The 21,652-nt window shown below is 36.1% G+C and overlaps 1 protein-coding gene across 1 annotated transcript; it reads left to right on the top strand.

Annotated features, from left to right (window-relative positions):
* Window positions 1–6,266: 6,266 nt before the first annotated feature.
* LOC135156371 (uncharacterized) lies at window positions 6,267–20,278 on the top strand. Its single transcript, XM_064108694.1, has 5 exons — window positions 6,267–6,720; window positions 10,662–10,746; window positions 15,298–15,458; window positions 16,232–16,543; window positions 18,299–20,278. The coding sequence occupies exons 2-5, from the start codon at window positions 10,716–10,718 to the stop codon at window positions 18,542–18,544; spliced, it is 750 nt and encodes a 249-aa protein (XP_063964764.1). The 5' UTR covers window positions 6,267–6,720; window positions 10,662–10,715; the 3' UTR covers window positions 18,545–20,278.
* Window positions 20,279–21,652: the final 1,374 nt, after the last annotated feature.

The raw sequence follows: 21,652 nt of genomic DNA, 5'->3' as shown, positions 1-21,652 counted from the left end.
AGTGATACAGACTGAAATTTTGTTATGAAAAATCTATAACCAATAAAATCGGAAATGCGTGGTTTACAAATAAAGTAAGCGAGCTCTCGAAGGAAATTTGTCTTTCAATCGATTCATGACGACAGATTTGACACCAAGACCTAAGCTTCGTGGCCGAACCAGAATTTTTTTCCTGGGGGCATGACGCGTAAAAAATTAAAGAAACTCGCTTTGTGTATTTCTAAACTAAATCAAATTGAAGGATTTTGTGCACACTTTAGGTGAAGTTTGTGAAAATTTGCAGTAAAAGATAAATAAGTTCAAAATTTCTGGGGAGCTTTCCCGATCCCCACATTCGATCCTTTTTCAATCATAATGGTTAGTGGCGTGCATTTGAGTGCCCGAAAGTCCACACACACAGCTTCAACACAGGGAACAGTTGTTTTCATGAACGTAATATTGCAGAAATCGGAATATATCACTATTAATAATCTCACACGAGATTGATAATAGTGCGAAAATTTTATCAAATTCCATTAATTTATTAAGTCATTATTTACGTCTCGCTGTTGATTTGAAAGTGTCCATGTTCACAAATCATGCTATGGCAAACGGGTCGAAAACCACCCATATTTTCGAGACACCACCACCTTTGTTTTCCCCCTGGAATATCCCTAAGGGTTAGAAAGGTCGAGATTGATTGTCATCTCAATGCTAAATGAATTACCTACAGTTTGATGTATAATACTTTATGACTGGTATAATGGTTACATCTCATTTTTCTCCCAAACTTTGAGATCGAGCAGGCAGAACATGGCATATTTCTGTGTACAACGTCACATGACTAACGTATGGTAGTTTCCGTTCCTATAGACTCTTTTTATTTGAAACAATTAATACAGTCCAAAGAAACTTAATTGACGCATTCAATGTTGAAAGTAACAACGTTCTTGTACTATAAAGCTTTGCCTACTAATATTTATAATATAGCTACAGTTTGAGGAAGCAAATATCGAGTCCGGAATTGATTTTGATTTGCAATAGGGTCTGCATAAGTATGCTACATACTAGTAGGCTAGCATCGTCTGCTACGTAAACCAAATGGGCGATAATGACCGAAACTAACCATTATGGTATTATTACATGAAATCATAATTGTTTCATTTTTTCATACATGTATGAACGATATTTCTCCCTTATAATGAAATAAGTTGCAGCAATGAATGCACTTAATCAGTTGTGATCCAATATTTTTGGTTCGATCTTGAAGGAAAAAAATTGAGTGAACCTCATTTCATATAATAAAATACAAAAGAACAAGTGGGGATATGAGATTTATGACATCATCAGTTTGCTCTTTTGAATATTCATGAAGACCTGCCTAGAACTGTTTCACCGAAATAATGCAAATCTTTAAATCGCCATAACTTTGTTATTCGTTATACGATTTTGATCTAATTTTAAGTGTTTTGTTTTTCTGATTTTTCTTAATATTGTGGCGTAAGGGGCAGGGGCCGCGGAAGCGGGGGGGGGGGGCTGGGGGGCTTCAGCCCCCCCCCCCCCACTTTTTTTCAAAAACCGTGTACAAAAACGGAAAAATGACCATATGATTGAGATTTTTAGCATGGTCAGCCCCCCCCCCCCCACTTTTGGCTCAGCCCCCCCCCCCCCCCCCACTTTGAAAACCGTTCCGCGGCCCCTGAGGGGCGTAGCCGGGCCCTGTCGAGTGTAGCGTTCTGCCGTCTCGCAGTCTCCAGAACCCGGTCCACGCTTCTCCTCACTTTTATATCTCTTTTTGGGCAGGTTCGCTCACAAAAGTCTATTGTGCAACGTGGTACACTCTCTCATTCCTCTGAATACACCAGGGGAGTGTTTCATCAACATTTTCATCCGACAAGTTGTCAGATCTGACATCTTTCTCTGATGTTGATTGGCTGAGAGGTACTGTTACTATGGTAACTGTCGGATAAAATGGGACTTGTCGGATAAAACGTCCGACAAGTCCTTTCATGAAACGCCCCCCTGATCACCCGCTCACTCACCCTAAATCATGCAAATGAAGCAACTTGGGAGATATTCAGTATACAGTTCAACTTGATTTATTCGGAGCTTAATCTTACAACCGCACGCCACCGCAGCTCTAAGCGAACTGACGTACTTTTCCAATAATCGCAAAGCATATCACAACCACTGATCTCTCCACATAGGGGAGAGATCAGTGATCACAACGTAAGATCGTATCTCTGTGATCACAACTAAAAATATCGCCCTCTACGATTAAACTATGAAATACATCATAAAGGTATAACTCATTATGCTACAATATGTTCAAACCATATTTATTTCAGCCTAGAGTACACCTTTAAAGGTCAAGTCCACCCAAAAAAATGTTGATTTGAATAAAGAGAGAAAAATCAAATTAGCATAGTGTTGAAAATTTCATCAAAATCGGATATGAAATAAGAAAGTTATGACATTTTAAAGTTTCGCTTATTTTTCATTTTTGCTTTTTCCTTCTTTCCCTTTTCTCATTCGTTTTTTTCCATTTGACGACGTTTTTTTTTTTTTTTTTTTTTGGGGGGGGGGGGGCACTGCCCCCTGACTACACGCCTACCCTGTCGACATTTTATACAAGGGTAAATGTGATTGAAACCGAGCAAAATTATCAGCAAAATTCTATAAATTATTATCTATACGAATTTTTACAATATACAAAATATAATTATGATATACATGTAGGCCTACATAATTTTGACTTCAAATAATTACCACCGTGGATATAAGTAACAAAGCTCAAAAGATATTTGATTACATCAATAGGAATGAAGAAGTTTTTAGATGATTACTTTAAAAGGTTCAGATTAGGTGCCTATTTTATTGTTCTGTCCAAAAATTCCAGATTTTCAAAGTTGTGTGCTACGCCAATATTGACAAAGCTGAAAGCTTGAATGAGTTCTTCACATCTGTTTTTACCCAAGAAGATGTCCACTCAATGCCTCAGAAAGGTCCCTCTCCATATCCAGCCATAGGCCAGCTGTATATTCATATATCTGGTGTTGAAAAGCAACTCTTACAGCTAAACCCTTCAAAGGAAAGTGGGCCTGATGAGATTCCACCAAGACTGCTCAAGCTTGTGGCTCATGAAATTGCACCACCATTAGCCTTCCTTTTTCAGCAAAGTTATGATAATGGTGTGGTTCCATCCCAATGGAGACAAGCTTTTGTAACATCGATCCATAAGTCAGGGGACAAAAGTGACCCATCCAACTACAGGCCAATTTCCTTGACTTGTATCTCCTGCAAAATCATCGAACACATCGTTCTGAGCCACATCTCAAAGCACATTGCAGTAAATAACATTCTTGCCGATGCACGACACGGTTTTCGACAAGGGTTATCAACTGTAACACAACTTACCTCGGTGGTCCATAAGTGGATCTCAAACACTTCAAAGTCGTTGTCAGTCTGATGCTGTTTTTCTGTATTTTCCAGAAAGCCTTCGACAGTACCGCATGAACGTCTCTCCATCAAACTACAATATCATGGCATCTCTGGGGATTCTCTCAACTAGATCCGTGCTTTTTTTTATTGGAAGGTCACAGTCAGCCGTTGTTGATGGGAGTCAATCACCATGGAAGGAGGTCTCATCAGGAGTACCACAGGGTTCAATTATCGGCCCTACTCTCTTCCTACTCTTTATCAATGACATCAAAGATGACATTTTATCATCCATTCGTCTCTTTGCTGATGATTGTGTAATCTTTCGCGAAATTTCATCAGACTGACTATAATGCTCTGCAACAGGACCTTCATACTTTAACTTTATGGTCATCAACTTGGCTCATGCACTTTAACGTTAAAAAATGTGGTGTGATGTCTTTTACTCGGAAACGCAATCCAAGGATCTCGGATGGTATTGTCCCAAGAGTCTCGGAGTATAAGTACCTGGGAGTAACTGCAACACCAGATCTTTGCTGGAATACACATTGCCCAAATATCAGGCAACTGAAGCCAGCAAGACCTTAGGACTTATCCGCCGAACTCTTTCGCCATATGCTGAAGAGAAGTGAAGTCGAGAGCTTACACAGTTCTGGTTCGACCCCAGCTTGAACATGTTGAATACGCCTCAGAGGCATGGAATCCCTACACCTTGACTGCCATCAGAAACTTTGAGCGAGTGCAAAGAACAGCAGTTCGGTTTGTTGCCCATGACTACAAGTGGTCTACGTCATCCTCACACCTGTTGTCTGCTCACGGATGGGACACACTACATCATCGGCGACTCCTGGACCAATGCTCTCTTCTTTTCAAGATTCACTACAGACTGGTCAACATGCCAATGCCAGCTATAGTCACTCCGGCAACATATCTTGCAATGAAGGACCATACACTGAACTTTGCTGTGCCAAAATCGTCAATTGATTCCTATACAAATACTCCTTCTTCCCAAGGACTATCCGAATATGGAACCACCTGCCTGGCGAGGTTGCATACAAAACAGGTCTACCAGCATTCAAAGAGGTTGCGCTTCCCATCATTAGAAATCTGCAGCCTCCAACCGGATCTCTTGTTCTTTAAGATCTATCCAGGTTCTTACTTGCACATCGCACTCTCCTTTTATTGTAAAATAGAGATCTTCACTATGACACCAATCTTTCACGACATATTGCAAAGTTCATTCCAGTTTAGCTTTTTGGAGCTGCAATAAGAATTATCACATCAAGTATCAAGTAATACAGTTTTGCTAGAAAAAAAATACCGTTCTGCTTTTAGTTGTAGTCATTAGACTGTCTAGTATTATATAAATGGAAAGAATTATTTCTTATAAATTTATTTTGTAGAGCATTAGGTATACTATTTTTTTAATCAAGCTGATACATAAATTGAAATAGTTGTAAGCGGTACAGGTCACTGACGAAACTAAAGAGCTCTAAAGGGCATATTGCAAATTATTACCAGTACTTTTTCTGTCGGATACTATTGAGTCTCGTTTGAGAGGCATTTCTCCAGGCCAGAATCCCATAATTAAGATAAGGTAGTTAGTGCCTGTGCTGGAAGAAAGTTTTTGACCTTGTTGATAGCTGCAATATTTCTTGCCACAGTTTTGCAAATATAAAATTATAATCATTCCATGTAAGAATGTTATCAATATTAAGACCTAAGAACTTTGTTGTTTGCACTTCTTTACTTTCAGTATATCGTCGAGTCTTTGATGCGGCAGATGTTACAATGACTGACCAAAAAGCATGTATTTTTTTATTCAATGACAGTTTTTTGGCTTTAATCTAGTTTGTTACTTTTTTAAATTCTGTAATCATAGTGCTCACATGTGAATGTGGATCATGATATGTGCAGAAAATATTAGAATCATCAGTAAAGATAATCATAAATGATAGGACATGAGATTAATTTTTCATATCATTTACATAAAGTGCAAATAAAAGAGGGCCAAGAATACTACCTTGTGGAATTCCACAGGCAACTGGCCTTAGATTCTGATTTATTTATAGTAACAAACTGAATTCTATCGATAATTTAGCTCATAAACCTCTGTAAAGCTTCCCCTCTGATACAGTAATCTGATAATTTATAGAAAAGTATTTCATGGTTAATTGTATCAAACGCTTTCCAGATTTTTATGTAGGAGAATGATGGTCAAGAATGAAGCAAAGTAATACACTGGGTTACAAAACTTTTGGCACTTGGCCTTGTTCAGTATTTATTTGCTAAATAAACAAATAAAGTAAATTATAGAATAAGCAACAGAACGAACATAATGGACAAATTAAACCAAAACCAAAACAAACAAAAAATGTTTAAAAATATTATGGTATCTGTGTGTGTGGATGGGTCAGTGTGTGTGTATAACAATGAAAAACTAAATTGTGTCCCCCTCACCTTTGAGAAGAGATTTCCGCCCATGCTCTAGTGGAGAGGTGGCCGGTTGTTAATTAAGGCAGGTTTTACTGATAATTTTATGTATTAATCTTGAGTAACATAGAAAAAGATTTTAATACACCTGTATATGTGACTCTCTCAGATTGGTCCCGAGTTCTATGCGAATTGGGCATTTGGCATATTTTTTTTCCTGTGATATGATCAGAAATGATCTTTTTTATCCTCTTTTTCAAGTGAGATGACAAGGACAACATTAAAGGACGTCCCTTTAAGCCATATGGACCCCCCTCAAAAATATTTCGCAAAATGTCGGTGCCTCCCCAGGAAAATCATGGATCCTCACATAATTATGTCTGTATATACGTCAGGATGATTAGCCTAAGTGTTTCATGGATAAAAATGTGATCGCTTGGGTGCACGTTGTTAAAATCTCTGCTTGATAATAAACGACATTCATGTTCCTTCACAATTAATGTTCTCATTTTTCCCCCAACTAAAATTCTTTCATTTCAAATTGAATTGCATCACATTAAATGATCAAGGACCGAAGATCAAGATTGAACAAATAGTGTGAAGAAATGTTTTGTATGAAATAAGGCGACAGCATCATTATGATGGGCTTACCAAACGCACTGAGGGCAGCGTGTTAATGTCACTATTTTTGTGCAATTTCACTTCCTCATTGAGCGTTTGCAACTATAATATTATTGCCGCCAAAGAGTCGATATCAGATTGGAACATCACTTGGATTCGACAAGTGTCACGACCTCACAGTATACAGTTACGCATCTCGATCTCATTGGGAAGAGAACATTCGATAATTCGATTAAGAGGATAAGTAGAGTAAGTAGGCATATATCTGATTTTTTTTCTTTGTCATTTATTTTATGATTTTCCTAATTAAGATTAATAAAAACTTAAATTGGTTCTTGTATACACTGTAAAAAAATATTGGGTAAAATTTTAACCAGCACGAGGGTAATTATGTGTCCAACCAATTTGGGGCAGTATTTTACCCAATAGTGTTGTACGGTATGTCACTGACACAGCTCCCGTAGGACTTATGTGCCAAAATTGATTTGTTGGTTGTTTTGGCTTCAATAGGGTCCCTTTAGACCAAAAATGATGGGGTTCTAATTTTCGGACCCTTTCTTCCCTTCGTGGGGGTCCTTTTTGGCGCCATATTGGCCTGTACAAAGCCCAATATAAGCATATTATCCAGTAAGGTTGAAAATAAGCAGCAATTACTTTAGAATGGGCAACATTTTCATCATACTGGATAAAATAAAGTGCCCAAAAGAAATGCCCAATGTTGGTAGGACACATAATTACCCCAATGGAACATTTTTACTCAATCTTTTTCAGAGTGTAATATGAATTAAAAACTGTAATTATTAGCATTGCTTTTTAGTTGTACTTCATTCTATAATTTTGGCAAACTTTCTTTGATACGAGTATTCTTATTTATTGTTCCTTCATTTATTTTCAATTTTCCTTAAATTTTACGATGATGGTAGTTTTTTTGACAAAATATCAAGATTTATAGACTTTTAAACATTGCAAATTTCAATTATCAGAAGGGCACTTAATATAATTTTTCTCAAAAATCAATACATTATATGTTTTTGATGGCAAGATAATATCTCACTTGCAACTTTCAGAATTATTGCTCCATATGACATTTTGACCCCTTCAAAATGCTTGGCTTATTACCCTCCTGTTTTTTTTTTTTTTTTTTTTTTTTTTTACAGCTTACAACTTGTCAATTCCCCTCATTTTTAGAACCCCTAAAGACTTTTAGCGTATATCCCGCCCTCTCATTTCAACAAGTTCTAAATAAGTAATGTATTACAAATTGTTTGCAAGAAATGTTCTATTTTATGTAAATTTCTTATGTTAATTATCATTTATAATATCATTGGAAGTAATTAGGCAGATGTATGTAAGGAATTGGTATTATATTTCATTTCGACATAATACAGAATTTGAATTTGAATATATCAGTCCAGTCTACTTTATTTTCCTCTCCTTTTAATACCTTCCTCCTGACACCAGATGGCTCAGTGGTAGAACGCCCGCCTATAAGGTTGTGGGTTCAATCCGCATGCAGGGCACATTTTTGACGTTCTTGCGCTAAAATTATCGTCATATTCTAAATCCAGTGCATTCTAATCATACATTTAAAATTATACTAAGAATCTTTATCCAATAAAATGCAGCGGCGTAATAGGGTGGGGGGACATGTGCCACAGGCGCCACTTTATGGAGGGGGTGGGGGGTATTAAGGAGGAAATGGGAACAAAGAAAAATTGACGTGGTGCTTGCTTGGGGACGATTTGCCCCGATCATGCTGATAGTGTCCAAGCCATGACGTAATTTCCTTCGGCAAGAAATTTATCCACATTTTGCTGCACTCGACCCAGGTGAGGTTAATGGGTACCTGGCAGGAATTTATTCCTTGAAATGCCAACGCGCTGTAAAAGGCTGCGGGGCTATAGCCAGGGTAATAATATCCAATAAAAATTTGGCAGTGATATGCGCTATACAGTGCGTATCAAAAAAAAAGTTTACACTTAGAAAAAAATCCTGTAAAATTATACAGTTGTAATATCCTGAAGATTTTTCCACATTTTAACATTGGTACAGATCCATTTAAGCAAATGACGATATAACTGTCGAAAAATATTTCCGCTTGAGTGAGCACCACTTACTTTTGAAAAGTTAGTGAAAAATTATTTGCGCAGAACTTTGAAATAGTTATGCGAATAAAAGTAGACCTTAATCATGAAGAACACGTGAAATTTAGCTAGTAAATTTGATTTGAAGATATATTTTACCTTTTTAAACTTGTTTCCTTGCACAAAACACTTCGAAGAGTGCATTGCGCCCCACCCCACTCCCCCACACACCGAGACCATCGTGACGATATTTGCTTTACAGCTGTGATTTACATGAAATGGCTTAGGCTTGATTTTCATTTTGTTAATCATTGTCAAGCTTGGGAAAAGTGTGGAGAAACAAGAATTAAATGAAAAATGAAATGTAAACCCACTTTGAATGATAAAAACTTAGTGAAAAAATGTTGAAGATGTCTGATATAAACTTTTGCTCAAATTCAGTTATGTCTCAGATCCAGTTGACACAAAAAGGGTAAAGGTTGTGCTTACTAAGTGTTGAAATTTCAATTGGGGTAGCAAAGTTGTTACAAAATGCTTAAATGTATCCGTTTTATTTCAATTGACTAAAAGTGCAAGGGAAATGTAAAAGAAATGTTTTGCAGTGTAAGTTTGATATCGCCCTTTCCCCTTGACACAGCGTGAAAACGAGCATTTCTGCGCAAAAAGATTTCTGCGAGCTTTACAAAAATGGACAGTGCTCACTCAAGTGTAACATTCTGTCAAAACTTTTACTTTCATTGGATAGATGAGACCCAAACCCAAGATTATATGTTAAAAAATTACCCACAAGTTGTATATTTTTTAATTCCCAGGGCTTTTTGAAAGTGTAATTTTGTTTTTGATATGCACTGTATAAGCATGTTGGTATTATTATTATGAAAATTGTATGATCTTTATTAATTTGCCTATGTTAAAAAATTCTCACTTAATATTGATCCAATTAGAGCGTATGCCTGTCTATCTTTAATGATAATAATTACATATAACATTTATAGATTACGCTTAATACATGTTTCTAAGCGCTCAAAAAAGAGACAGTCAACAAAAATTTGGCACTTTGTCATCATTTACACTTTAATATGATCTTGTATTGACACGCATCCATTGAACATTCCTTGTTATCTTAAAGGACAACTTCACCCCAACAAAAAATTGATTTGAATAAAAACAGAAAAATCCAACAAGCATAACACTGAAAATTTCATCGAAATCGGATGTAAAATAAGAAAGTTATGGCATTTTAAATTTTCTCTTAATTAAAAAAAACCAGTTATATGCATATCCTGGCTGGTATGCAAATGAGGAGACTGATGACGTCATCCACTCACTATTTCTTTTGTATTTTATTATATGAAATATGAAATATTCTAATTTTCTCCTCATTGTCAAGTGAAACAGTGATTCATTCCTCTATGAACATGTAGAATTAGCATTGTGTAATACTATATGATTCAGTCAAGTCGGTCCCTATGGTGAAATCTGTAAAAAATGAAATATTGTATGATTCAAACAATAAAAAAAAAAAAGAAATAGTGAGTGATGGACATCATCGACTGACTCATTTGCATGTCATTGAGTTGTGCATATCACTGTTTTGTGAAAAATAAGCGAAACTTTAAAATGCCATAACTTTCTTATTTTACACCTGATTTCGATGAAATGTTCAATGTTACATTTTGCTGGGGTGGACTTGACCTTTAAACAGATACTTAGAGATTCTTTACGCAAAATTATGAGTATTTTATGACTATCATTAAAAGACAATTAAGCCGGATGCTAAGAGGAAACATAGATTAATGTAAACTATCTGTTGGGCAAACAGTAATTTCAAGTCGAAGTCCGAACTTTTGACATTTTTTCTTACTTTTTCATTTTATTTATTAAGTTTGTGGTAACCTAAGGTCAACAGTCTGATAATGTTGATTGAAGCAATACGTTGTATTTTGAACTTGATATACACATTCTTGGTTATAGAATTGCATATTTTAGTGAAGGATTTTTACTTCCGAATCGATGGTTTACTTTCATGTTTGGCATTTCTTTCACTGAAACTTTTTGCCCTGCGTTAATAATTAAACCACAATGTTTTTTTTAATTGCCTTATAGAAAGAACACAAAAAATAAAGGACTGCTCCATTGTCTTCAAGTGATAAACTAGCCATGGATCTCCTTGTGTTATTCGTATTTGCAGGTAAGTACGAATTAGAGGAATTGGGTTGGATGGCTAGTGGACCAGGCGGCGATTTTCTTTGTCAGTACTTGTGCATGGGCCGCTGAACGGTTTTCAAAGTGGGGGGGGGGGTGACCATGCAAAAGATCCCCATGATATGGTAATTTTTACGTTTTTGTACACGGTTTTGGAAACAAGTGGGGGAGAGGCTAAAGCCCCCAGCCCCCCCCCCCCCACCCCGCTTCCGCGGCCCCTGTTATGCACCAGACGCGAGCAGTCGAAATCGACGAAATATTAGGCTGCTTTGGAAGCTTTGAATCAGATTACAAATAATCTTGTACTTTTTTTCAGAGTCTTGCCTCAATTTTTAATTTTAAAAAATCTGCGTATGAACTCGATTGTAGGATTGGCTAACTGATTGAGCCACACAAATCGAGCTGATGAAAGGATCGGAAATAACGATATATGAATATTCTTGAGGTTTAATCTGACTAAATAAACCCCAGTCGTCACTCCCACTGCGTCGGGTGCATGCGTACTGACGAAAAAACAATCGCAGCCGGGGGTTGTTGTCACATACTTTCTGGAAAGAATCGTCAAATTTTAAAACTGGGGCGTCAAAACAGACACAATTTGTTTTCCCTAGAGGACCTAACCCTGCAAGAAATTATGAGGGGGGGCAATTGTGTCGTATCGGATAAAATTTATAAAAAGGTTGTGAGCGAGCAAAGCAAGCAAAATTTTGACATATTTATTTAAAAAATCAAACTTTCGAAAATAATATGACATTTTACCCTTCCCTCTTCTTTCCTTTCGTCTTTTTTTCCTTGGTCGACCATGATTTTTTTTAAGGGGGGATAAGTGCCCCCAAGGCTTACTATATATGATTTTATGAATCCCTCCTTCTCACTCTACTATTTTCATTTGGTGTACACTAGCTAGACTTGGGCTAAATATCCACTTATAGTGTGTGGGTGAGTGAGGAAGGGTGAGTGTGTGACATTTTTCAGACGTGTATCAATAATTGGATATGATTATTTATGTCTGTGATTGACCCTCAACGCCACCATTCGAAAGACACGACGAAGGTTAATTGGATTACAGGCGCACGCCACATCGCCCAATTAGTATACTATTCACGCATTATTTATAATTTTAATGTAAAATAAGTCGGATGCTTTGACTGACGGTATATATTATTACAATCTTGTCAACTCTTTATCTTGATATCATTACGTTATGTTATATGCCTATATACTAAACCCATAATTTTATCTTCTTTATTTTTTGTACAAAATACCCTTGCCAACTGTTTTTGTTTAAAAAAAAACATGCCAACTAATTATTGCATGGTCTATAATCTTTGATTACACGGGATCATTCTTCAATAACGCTCAAACAAATGGTGACGTACTTGTTGAAACCGAAATCACAAGAGACGATTTTATTTGTACCAGTACCAATACGTTGCTATTTCCATCGGTGATGAAATTTATTTACACAGAGTGACCAATAAAAATTAAATCAAGATCAGTCGATGCTTTATCAACTACTTCTTTATCACAACTTAATCACAGTTTTGATTAATAAATGCAATTTCTAAAAAGCCATCGCGCGCATACCTTTAGCATGTTAAGACTGGTCCACAATCCGATTTTAGAACAAGTTTTCATTCATAGCTACTTTTCTGAAAATATTAATGAAAACTATGAGTGTTACTTAATATAACGATTATGGACGATTGCTAAACCATATTTTGGAGTAAAGGCAAAATTAGTTTCAAATCGTAGCCAATCGTACGTACGATTGCTATGACGTCATTACGAGATATTAAATTCTCTTTTATCATAGTAAGGATGATAGCATAGTCACAGATTTGAACAGGTATTCGTGCGATGATTTTGAACATTACAATGTAAGATATTCCATGTCTCAATAAGAACATCAAATTCTACTAAGTTTTATTCCAACATCGGATCGCAGACCAATCGTAAGGTGTGCCGCAGCCTTAAAACATACACGATCCTATATATCCTATCTTATCTCATTGATGTGTAGGCACAACCATGCGTGAAATGAGTTATGTATGATTATTATAGAGATTCTAAGTGATGAAGTTAAGGAAAAAAGTATAGAAATCAATAATTCTCGATGCGCTCTTTCCTTGAAGAACTGTGTATTGTAAAGAGGTTTATAATTATACCATACTAATATTTTTATTGTAATGTAATCAGGAAATAAATTATCCCCATTGCCTTGGGCCATAACTCTAAATCTAAACATCCATCAATAAAAACAAAATTATAAAAAAGAATGCCATAAATCTTTTAGATTTTATGGAAATCTTTCGGTTCCATGGTCACCGTATAAGTCCATGGCAACCTTAATGGCAAAATAACAATAGAGCGAAACTTGAAACCTCGAGATCTAAAATTACATAAATTTGAATATGTAAATTGAATGAAACAATGACAAGGCCGGTCGTAGGGGCGGCGCCAAGGTATTTTGATGGGAAGCGGGCACTATAAATGTCTTAGATTATTAAAAAAGTGACCGAAGCGTGCGAGCAAAAATTAGGACCTTTTATACCCAAAATATAATTTTGTGATATATTTTGACACAATGATCCAAATTCAAAGTTCACTCCCTCTCTTTCTTTTTCTCCATTTTCTCCTTTTTTTCTTGACCGTGAATATGTTTTGGATCATTGCCTCACAAGCCTCCCTCCCTCTGTACGTTATAGTGCTAAATAGAATACAGTTATACGTTATGATTTTGTACTGTATATTTTTTCTGCTAGGAATAACTAGATATGATTTTGAACTTGACTGCGGAGTAACAGTTATCCGTTATAAGTTTGAGAAATGTGTGTGTTTGGGCGATCATGGGAAGGGGGCGATAGGTATAAACTTCGAATAAAAAGGCAAACAATCAACCATATTGATTAATGAATGCTAAATATGTCAACCAAGAATATCAAGTTTAACAACAATACTAATATACTTAAAAGAATGGCGGCTAATTGGTGTTCGCATGATTTCTTTGGTTCTTTGAATATCGTATAGTTTTATACCCCAACAGCCAATCAGTAGTAGATTGGAATTATGATCAAGTTAACAATCGCAATGACAATGAAACTTCTGTATGAAATGGGGATTTGTGTCGGACTCGATTCACACATTTAACAGTAGGGTAAGACGTGGGCAAACTTTTAGGTTGACTTGAATGGGTAGGAACCCCCCCCCCCCCCCCCATAGCATCGTACCTAGCAGCTCTGACCGATGCATCATTAAATTGCTCAACAATTTTATCGTATAAATGTGTAAACATCATTAAATGAGATATTTAATGCTTATTTAGTTACAACGCCGTTTTAATTGTTGTTGTTATCATTGTCATTTTTTATCTGTACACTTATGTATTAATAATGAGCATCAAATTTATATTTATTGGAAAATAAATCAATTAAATCAATTTTATTTTTTCATGTATATCGGCTTTTTGTAATATTTTGATGGGGGTGGAGGGGAGGGGGAATATGAACCCACACTGTAAAAACTGTGGTGTTAAAACTGACACCAATTGGTGTTAATAGAGGACCACACCCTGAGGTGTTAAAATAACACCCTAGAGATTGAACATAACACCAAAGTGTGTAAACGTAACAACCATATGTGTTGTAATAACACCTATAGGTGTAAAACTAACACCACCAATTTAACACCGGTGTAAAATAATTGGTGTGGTCCTCTATGTACACCGGTTAACACCACAGTTTTTGCTGTGCAATTATTTTCTCAATTGGACAAAAAGTAATGTCCCCTATAAAGAATTCTGGATGTTCTTATTTCTTTTTTATATATACCCGATTTCCCCTCTTTTCATTCTTGTCTGAGTCGGTAGCTGAGTGCCATGGTACCAGACGTCCCATATTTCAAGGGACAGTCTCGTATTTCAGCAATTTGTCCCGCGTCCTGTATACGTCTCTTCCCAGGATGCCATTTTGCCTCGTATTTCACGATTTCGATTACATTTGTGAGAATATTCAAGCATTAGTTCTTTTTTTAATATGCACAGCATCAAAAATGGGGAAAGGGTGAAATACAGTTTTTGTGTAATAGTTTGTCAAAATCTATCTTAATTTTTGCTCGCTTGCTTCACTTGCTCGATTTTTTTACCCTCAACGAATGTTGGCTCGATGATGGAGCGTTCGCCTCATGAACGGGGGGTCGTGGGTTCGATCCTTGGCCGAGTTACACTTAAGACTTGGAAGCTTCTGTCTTCTTGCTCAGCGCTCAGCATTTAGACTGGAGAAGGGTTTAATAATAATATTATGTTATATGCAGGGCCGGCAGGTAGAGCAATTTCCTAACTTAAGTGGCACCCTGGGCAAATAAAACGTTATCATTATCATTACGCCATGTTAAGCCCTCTGAAAATGCTGGGATCATTACGCAATTGATCTTGTCGCTGCCTTTCCCTTGGTAACGTCGCCCCTATATTAATTTAATAAAATCGAAAATTATTATTATCATTATGATTATCATTAAAATTATTATCATTATTCATAAGGATGCCTGACGTTGTCAAGTGCCGTGTCGTGCTATACCTGCACAGAGAATAATGTGCCCTTTGATGAGCTAGAAGGTGTCTTTGAATCGAGCAACTGCTCAGCACCCAGCCCAACCAACAGTTTCGTCAACATTGACAATGACTGCACTGGAACTTGTGTCGTGAGTATTAAAAGACAATGAATTCTTTAATAATTGGTAGGATAGAAAATACTATTTAAAAAAATCATAGAAAATTCGATTTTTTTTTTTTTTTTTTTTAATGCTAAATCGACTCGGCTTGATTATGAGGCTCAATACCTCACGTGCAATGCACTGCAAAAACGCCGGTGTTTTTTTTTTTTTTAATGGTAGAGCATTGTTCAAGCATGTAAGAAAAGGTGTTAGGTTCAAATCCCGCTCCGAAGTTGCGTTCAGATGGGGGGGGGGGGGGCTTGAGAGGTGCTTGTCTGCCCAAAACACGACCTCCTCAAAAATAGAGAGAAGGGAAAATTGTGATATCATTTTCTGAATATATTATGTAAAAATCTATCAGAAAATTGGATTTTGTAATAAATGTCGAAAGTTTTTATGAATTTTGCCCGCTGCTCCATACCTGAAACTAAAAAATATTTGGTTCATTATGACACTACAGGGCAATGTAATTTTTTCACATCATGTTTTCTAATGATTATACAAAATATTATATTATATTTTTAATATCAAAACATGGTTGCAAACGTGTCTTTACCTACGTTGATAAAAGGTCAAATCCACCTCAACAAATACTTGATTTAAATAAAAAAGAAAGCATAATGCTGAAAATACCATCGACATTATAATCCACTATTACAATGCTTTATTAATAAAAGTCAAATTATTTTCGACGAAAAATACGCTATTTGTGAAGCTCTATTAATGCACATAGTTAACTCTTTCTTACTCATATTCCACAGACGAGAATATCGCTGCCGTCTCAAAATTACGACATTGATCGGTATTGCTATGAGGGTACCACGTCACAAATTGCGTCACACTGCAATCAAAGCTGCACAAGCCCTTCAGATTGTCGACAATGTTGTAACACCGACATGTGCAACAGTGATTCTGTGGATGATATCATCTCTGAACAACGAATGGGCCAAACATGTTACGAATGCCGTCACAGCGAAATACCATACACCGGTTATTTTAACCCCGGTTGCGGATTGAGCTTCGACTCTCTCGGGGAAGGAGTGAGGTACTCATTTTGCCAGGGTCTATGTTATGTGAGTTACGATTACATGTAGGATATGATACGCTTTAATGATCATTTTCCATTCCTTCTTATTCGCCTTCTCTCCCTCCTCCCTGCTCCTCCTCTTGCTCCTCCTTCTTGAATGCATTCATCTTCTGCATTTTTTCAGTCTTCTTCTTCCTTATTTTAATTTTTTCCTATGGCGCTTCGCGCTCACATTCAATCTTTAATGAGGATATTTCATTATTTTGTTTAGTGAAATAATGCCCATGATTACAAAATTGGTCTAAACTGTCACATTTTCTCTTCTTAATCTATAAAACTTCAGCTCGCGTTTTGCGCTTTTTTATTCATTTACTGACATATTACCCTCTTCATGTCCCCCTCATGATTTTCCCCAGTTTGAATAGTACTTAAAACATTGGACTTCGAGTCAGTATATAATCATATTTCAGCTCACATGTGAGCTGAAATATGATTATATACTGACTCAGCTCACATGTGAGCTGAAAGGACACCTTGCACCCTCATTTATCAAATAGCTAATAGTCAGGGAGATATATGACCGAAATTTTGACATGACCGTCAGGTTGGGTATATATTTCCTTCTTTTTTTGTGCTCAAAGTAGTAGTATAGGATAACTACTTCGAAAATTCGAGGGGCACCCTTTAACATTTTTTTTCTATTGACGTCATAAGCCACGCCCATATTTACACGATCTCATTCATGAATTTCATATTTTACAGAAAACATATGTTTATTATGAAATCAAAGCTCTATTATATAAAAATCAAATGTAAATATATGGATCACGTGCAGTTCATTTAAAGGCCATTTAAGGTCTTCAAATGTAAAATTGGGGCACAAAAAAAAATACAACATGCAAAACATCTCATGTATAGAAAACATGTAGCGTATTATATGCATTTTTTTGCTGAAAATGGTAGTTAAGGGTATGTATCTCGAGAGGATATATATCAAACATGTGTTTATTTCGTTAAACAGAAAAGTCACTAGGAAGAGGATGTGATAAATGTGGCGTGGCCTTTAATCGGTGTCAATTAAAACAATTGCTTTTAAGTGCCAAAGTGGCAACTGCCAGATTCTTATGATACACACCATCAACTACCATTTTCAGCCATTGATAAATATTATACGCTAGATGTTTGTGTTCTAAACATGAGATTATGTTGTATTACTTTCTGTGCCCCAATTTTACCTCTGAAGACCTTAAATGACATTCAAATTATCTGCAGGTGATTCGAATGCCATGTAGTTCATATATTTACATTTCCTTTGTCATTAGCTTTAATTTGATACCAAATATTTATTTCTTCTGTAAAATAGAAAAATCATAAATAGGAGCAATGTGTAAAGATTGGCGTGGTTTATGTACGTCAATAATTAAAAAGAATGCTCAAGGGTGTCCAGATGACTTCGCGCTCATATGATTTGATCAGTGAAAAACTTATCATCTTCATTTCCTACAAAATCCTATTCAGGTCAGTGTATACAACAAATTTAGAACACGCTTCGCGCTTGCGTTAGCAAGATATACAACAGTCCTTAAAATGTTCTGTTTCCAGGTCTGAATACATGCAATACATAATATCAATTTTTTATGAAGCACATAATCTTGTTGTAGAAATAAATCTATAACATTTACTTAAACGTCAGTTTTTGGACCCCCTAAAAAAAAAAAAAAAAAAAAATGAACTCTTCGAGCAGCCGATCGGGAAAAATGTTGATTTTTTTTTCTTTCTTTCTTTTTTTTTTACTCCGTAGAGTGCTATCACTTTCATTGAGGGTGTTGACGATGTCCGGCGGGGGTGCAGCAGACAGGGAGCCTATTGTGACCATGCCAACCACCCTTACCTGGAAGACAAGAGTGTCAGTTTCAATAATCTGGATTATAACATGAAGTGCTGCCAAGGCTCACTCTGTAACAGTGGTCACTTCATTGGTCCGTCTGGTAGCGTGATCGTGCTTGCCATTTCCTTGGCTCAAATCCTCTTTGCCCTGGAGCTCTGATTTTACTTTGATTTTATAGCAGGATGTTTCACTTCTTTTCGTTTAATTCAATTTCCAACAATTACAAACTTTATTTTCTGTCTTGCATTTCGAAATTATGAGTAAACTTTTAAAAGATATTCAGATATTTCAGATATTTTTTTATTGTCCATAATGCAATCGGGTACAAACGGAAATTCAATTAAAAAATACATATTTAGTTACCAAGGATGTATATAGCATTTCCATTTTTTTTAATAAAAAAAAAACTGTCGATTAAATGCACTGCTATGTAGAGGTACACGTGGACGGAAATCGAAACCCTGACTGTAAAGAATCAGCCTGCTAGCGCCTATTAGACCTCTCGGCTAAGGCACCCTCCGACAGTAAGCATTAGTTGTCACAATGATTACGTTAATAAAGAGAAGGATGATAATGCAATAGGCTAGTGGTGGGATGAAGGAGGCTACTAAACAAAGCCGAACTTGTAGTGCAGTCTCATGTTAAAAGCATTACTAGTTATTATATACAATATGCGTTTGCAATGATACATAGGCGGATCCAAGGGGGGCAGGGGCCCGCTCCTTATTAGCGGAGCAAAAAAAAAGAATAAAGGGGGAAAGAAAGAAAAAAAAAGAGAAAAGAAAGGAAAAGAGAGGAGAAAAAAAAGAAGAGCAGGAAGAAGAGTGAATACATTAAGATGAGGGGAGAGTTGGAAAAGAATCTTTCACTTCACTATATAAAATTTTCGCTCGCGCTTCGCGCTCGCATCGCCTGTTAGATGATTTAAATATATGGAGTTTAAAATATCAGGTTTTTAAGTCAGTATATACAAAAACATTTCAGCTCGGAAATCGAACTGTCATTGTCTTGTTTTATTTTTAAAAAGTGTTCTGTAAAAATATTAGTTTTATGGTCTATATATTAACATTTTCTGCTGCGCGCTCTCAAAATTTGATTTGACAGGTACCTATTATTTTTTTCAATTCATATATCGATTGTAATCAAGAACAAATTGATTGATTTTTTTACCCAAATTGACTTGCATTTAATTTTAACTATCCCACAACGCACCATATTATGTAACTCTATATCTACCCCTGTAATTCAGTAGAGAAATATGACGTCATAATCATCTTGCCCCCCCCCCCCACGAATTGCCTAGCCCCACATCTATGTTTAAAAAAAATTCTTTTCAATGTCATGGTTTCTATATTTATTTCACATATATTTGAAATTTTCTGATAATATCGATTATTTCTAACAAATTAGCAATTTCATTAATAAAACACTGCGACATTATGCAGAGAGAGGAAAAATATTACTCATGATTAGTTTGAATCATCTTCTCTTTTTCTTCATGTCAAGTATCTCTCTATGTCTGTCGCATTCGAAATGTTTGAAGTAGAACAAATATTATTTCTTAATGATTGAATACATAATGGTTACCTCTCTGTGTTCAAAATGGTTTGGAATATATTTGTTACTTTTATTTTCGTTTTTAATGTGTGTAGTGTACATTATTTACCATATTTATTCGGAAAATAAACTCCTCATAAAAAGTTTGGAAATCTGAATTTGATCGATATTCCCTCCTCGGTTTTAGTAAATATCAATGTTTAATTAATATTAATGAACAGAACATTTGATTCTCTTTAAAATGATACCCTAAAACATGATATAATTATGGTATACATGGAGGTGCAGTGTCTTGAAATGTGGAGCAAGGTCAAAATTCAAAAGTTGCAAAATGACACAATATTGAAAGTCACTGTTCTTTTTCCGTGGTGATGAGTGAGTTTCTTAGTGGTTTCTTTTTATTTTGATCGATAATTCCTCATCGGTTTTTGTCTCATCTGCATAGCAGAGTGAGACTATAGGCGCCGCTTTTCCGACGGCGGCGGCGACGGCGACGGCGGCGGCGGCGGCGGCGGCGTCAACACCAAATCTTAACCTGAGGTTAAGTTTTTGAAATGACAGCATAACTTAGAAAGTATATGGACCTAGTTCATGAAACTTGGCCATAAGGTTAATCAAGTATTACTGAACATCCTGCCTGAGTTTCATGTCACATGACCAAGGTCAAAGGTCATTTAGGGTCAATGAACTTAGACCATGTTGGGGGAATCAACATCAAAATCTTAACCTAAGGTTAAGTTTTTGAAATGTCATCATAACTTAGAAAATATATAGACCTAGTTCATGAAACTTATACATAAGGTTAATCAAGTATCACTGAACATCCTGCATGAGTTTCACGTCACATGACCAAGGTCAAAGGTCATTTAGGGTCAATGAACTTTGGCCGAATTGGGGGTATCTGTTGAATTACCATCATAACTTTGAAAGTTTATGGATCTGATTCATGAAACTTGGACATAATAGTAATCAAGTATTACTGAACATCCTGTGCAAGTTTCAGGTCACATGATCAAGGTCAAAGGTCATTTAGGGTCAATGAACTTTGGCCAAATTGGGGTATTTGTTGAATTACAGCCATAAATTTGAAAGTGTGTTGGCCTAGTTCATAAAACTTGGACATAATAGTAATCAAGTATCACTGAACATCCTGTGCGAGTTTCAGGTCACATGATCAAGGTCAAAGGTCATGTAAGGTCAAAGAACTTTGGCCACGTTGGGGGTATTTGTTGAATTGCCATCATATCTCTATAAGTGTATTGGTCTAGTTCATAAAACGTGGAAATAAGAGTAACCAAGTATCACTGAACATCTTGTGCGAGTTATAGTAGTTTTCAAAATCAGCACTGCTGCTATATTGAATCGCGTGATGCAGGTGAGACGGCCAGAGGCATTCCACTCGTTAGTAAATATCAATGTGTAATTAATATCAATGAATAGATCATTTAATTGTCTTTAAAATGATACCCTACATTATGTGATTATCGTTCACATGGAGGTTTGATTTGATTTGAATGATTGATTTCCGTTTCACAACATAAGCATGATAAATATAACATAACAAGGTCGAAAATAATGCAAGACGTAATAAAATATATATAACATAATCTTAGATTTAAGGAGCACAATTCAATGAATAAAATTACCTAATATGACAATTGTATTTTAAAGAAGAACGGAGGGTCTTGCCGAAAAAAGCAAAGCTTGTAC

Source organism: Lytechinus pictus, chromosome 13, assembly GCF_037042905.1.
Source record: "Lytechinus pictus isolate F3 Inbred chromosome 13, Lp3.0, whole genome shotgun sequence".
NCBI lineage: Eukaryota > Metazoa > Echinodermata > Echinoidea > Temnopleuroida > Toxopneustidae > Lytechinus > Lytechinus pictus.
Note: the sequence above shows the minus strand (reverse complement) of the source record. Positions and strands in the feature narration are given on the sequence as shown.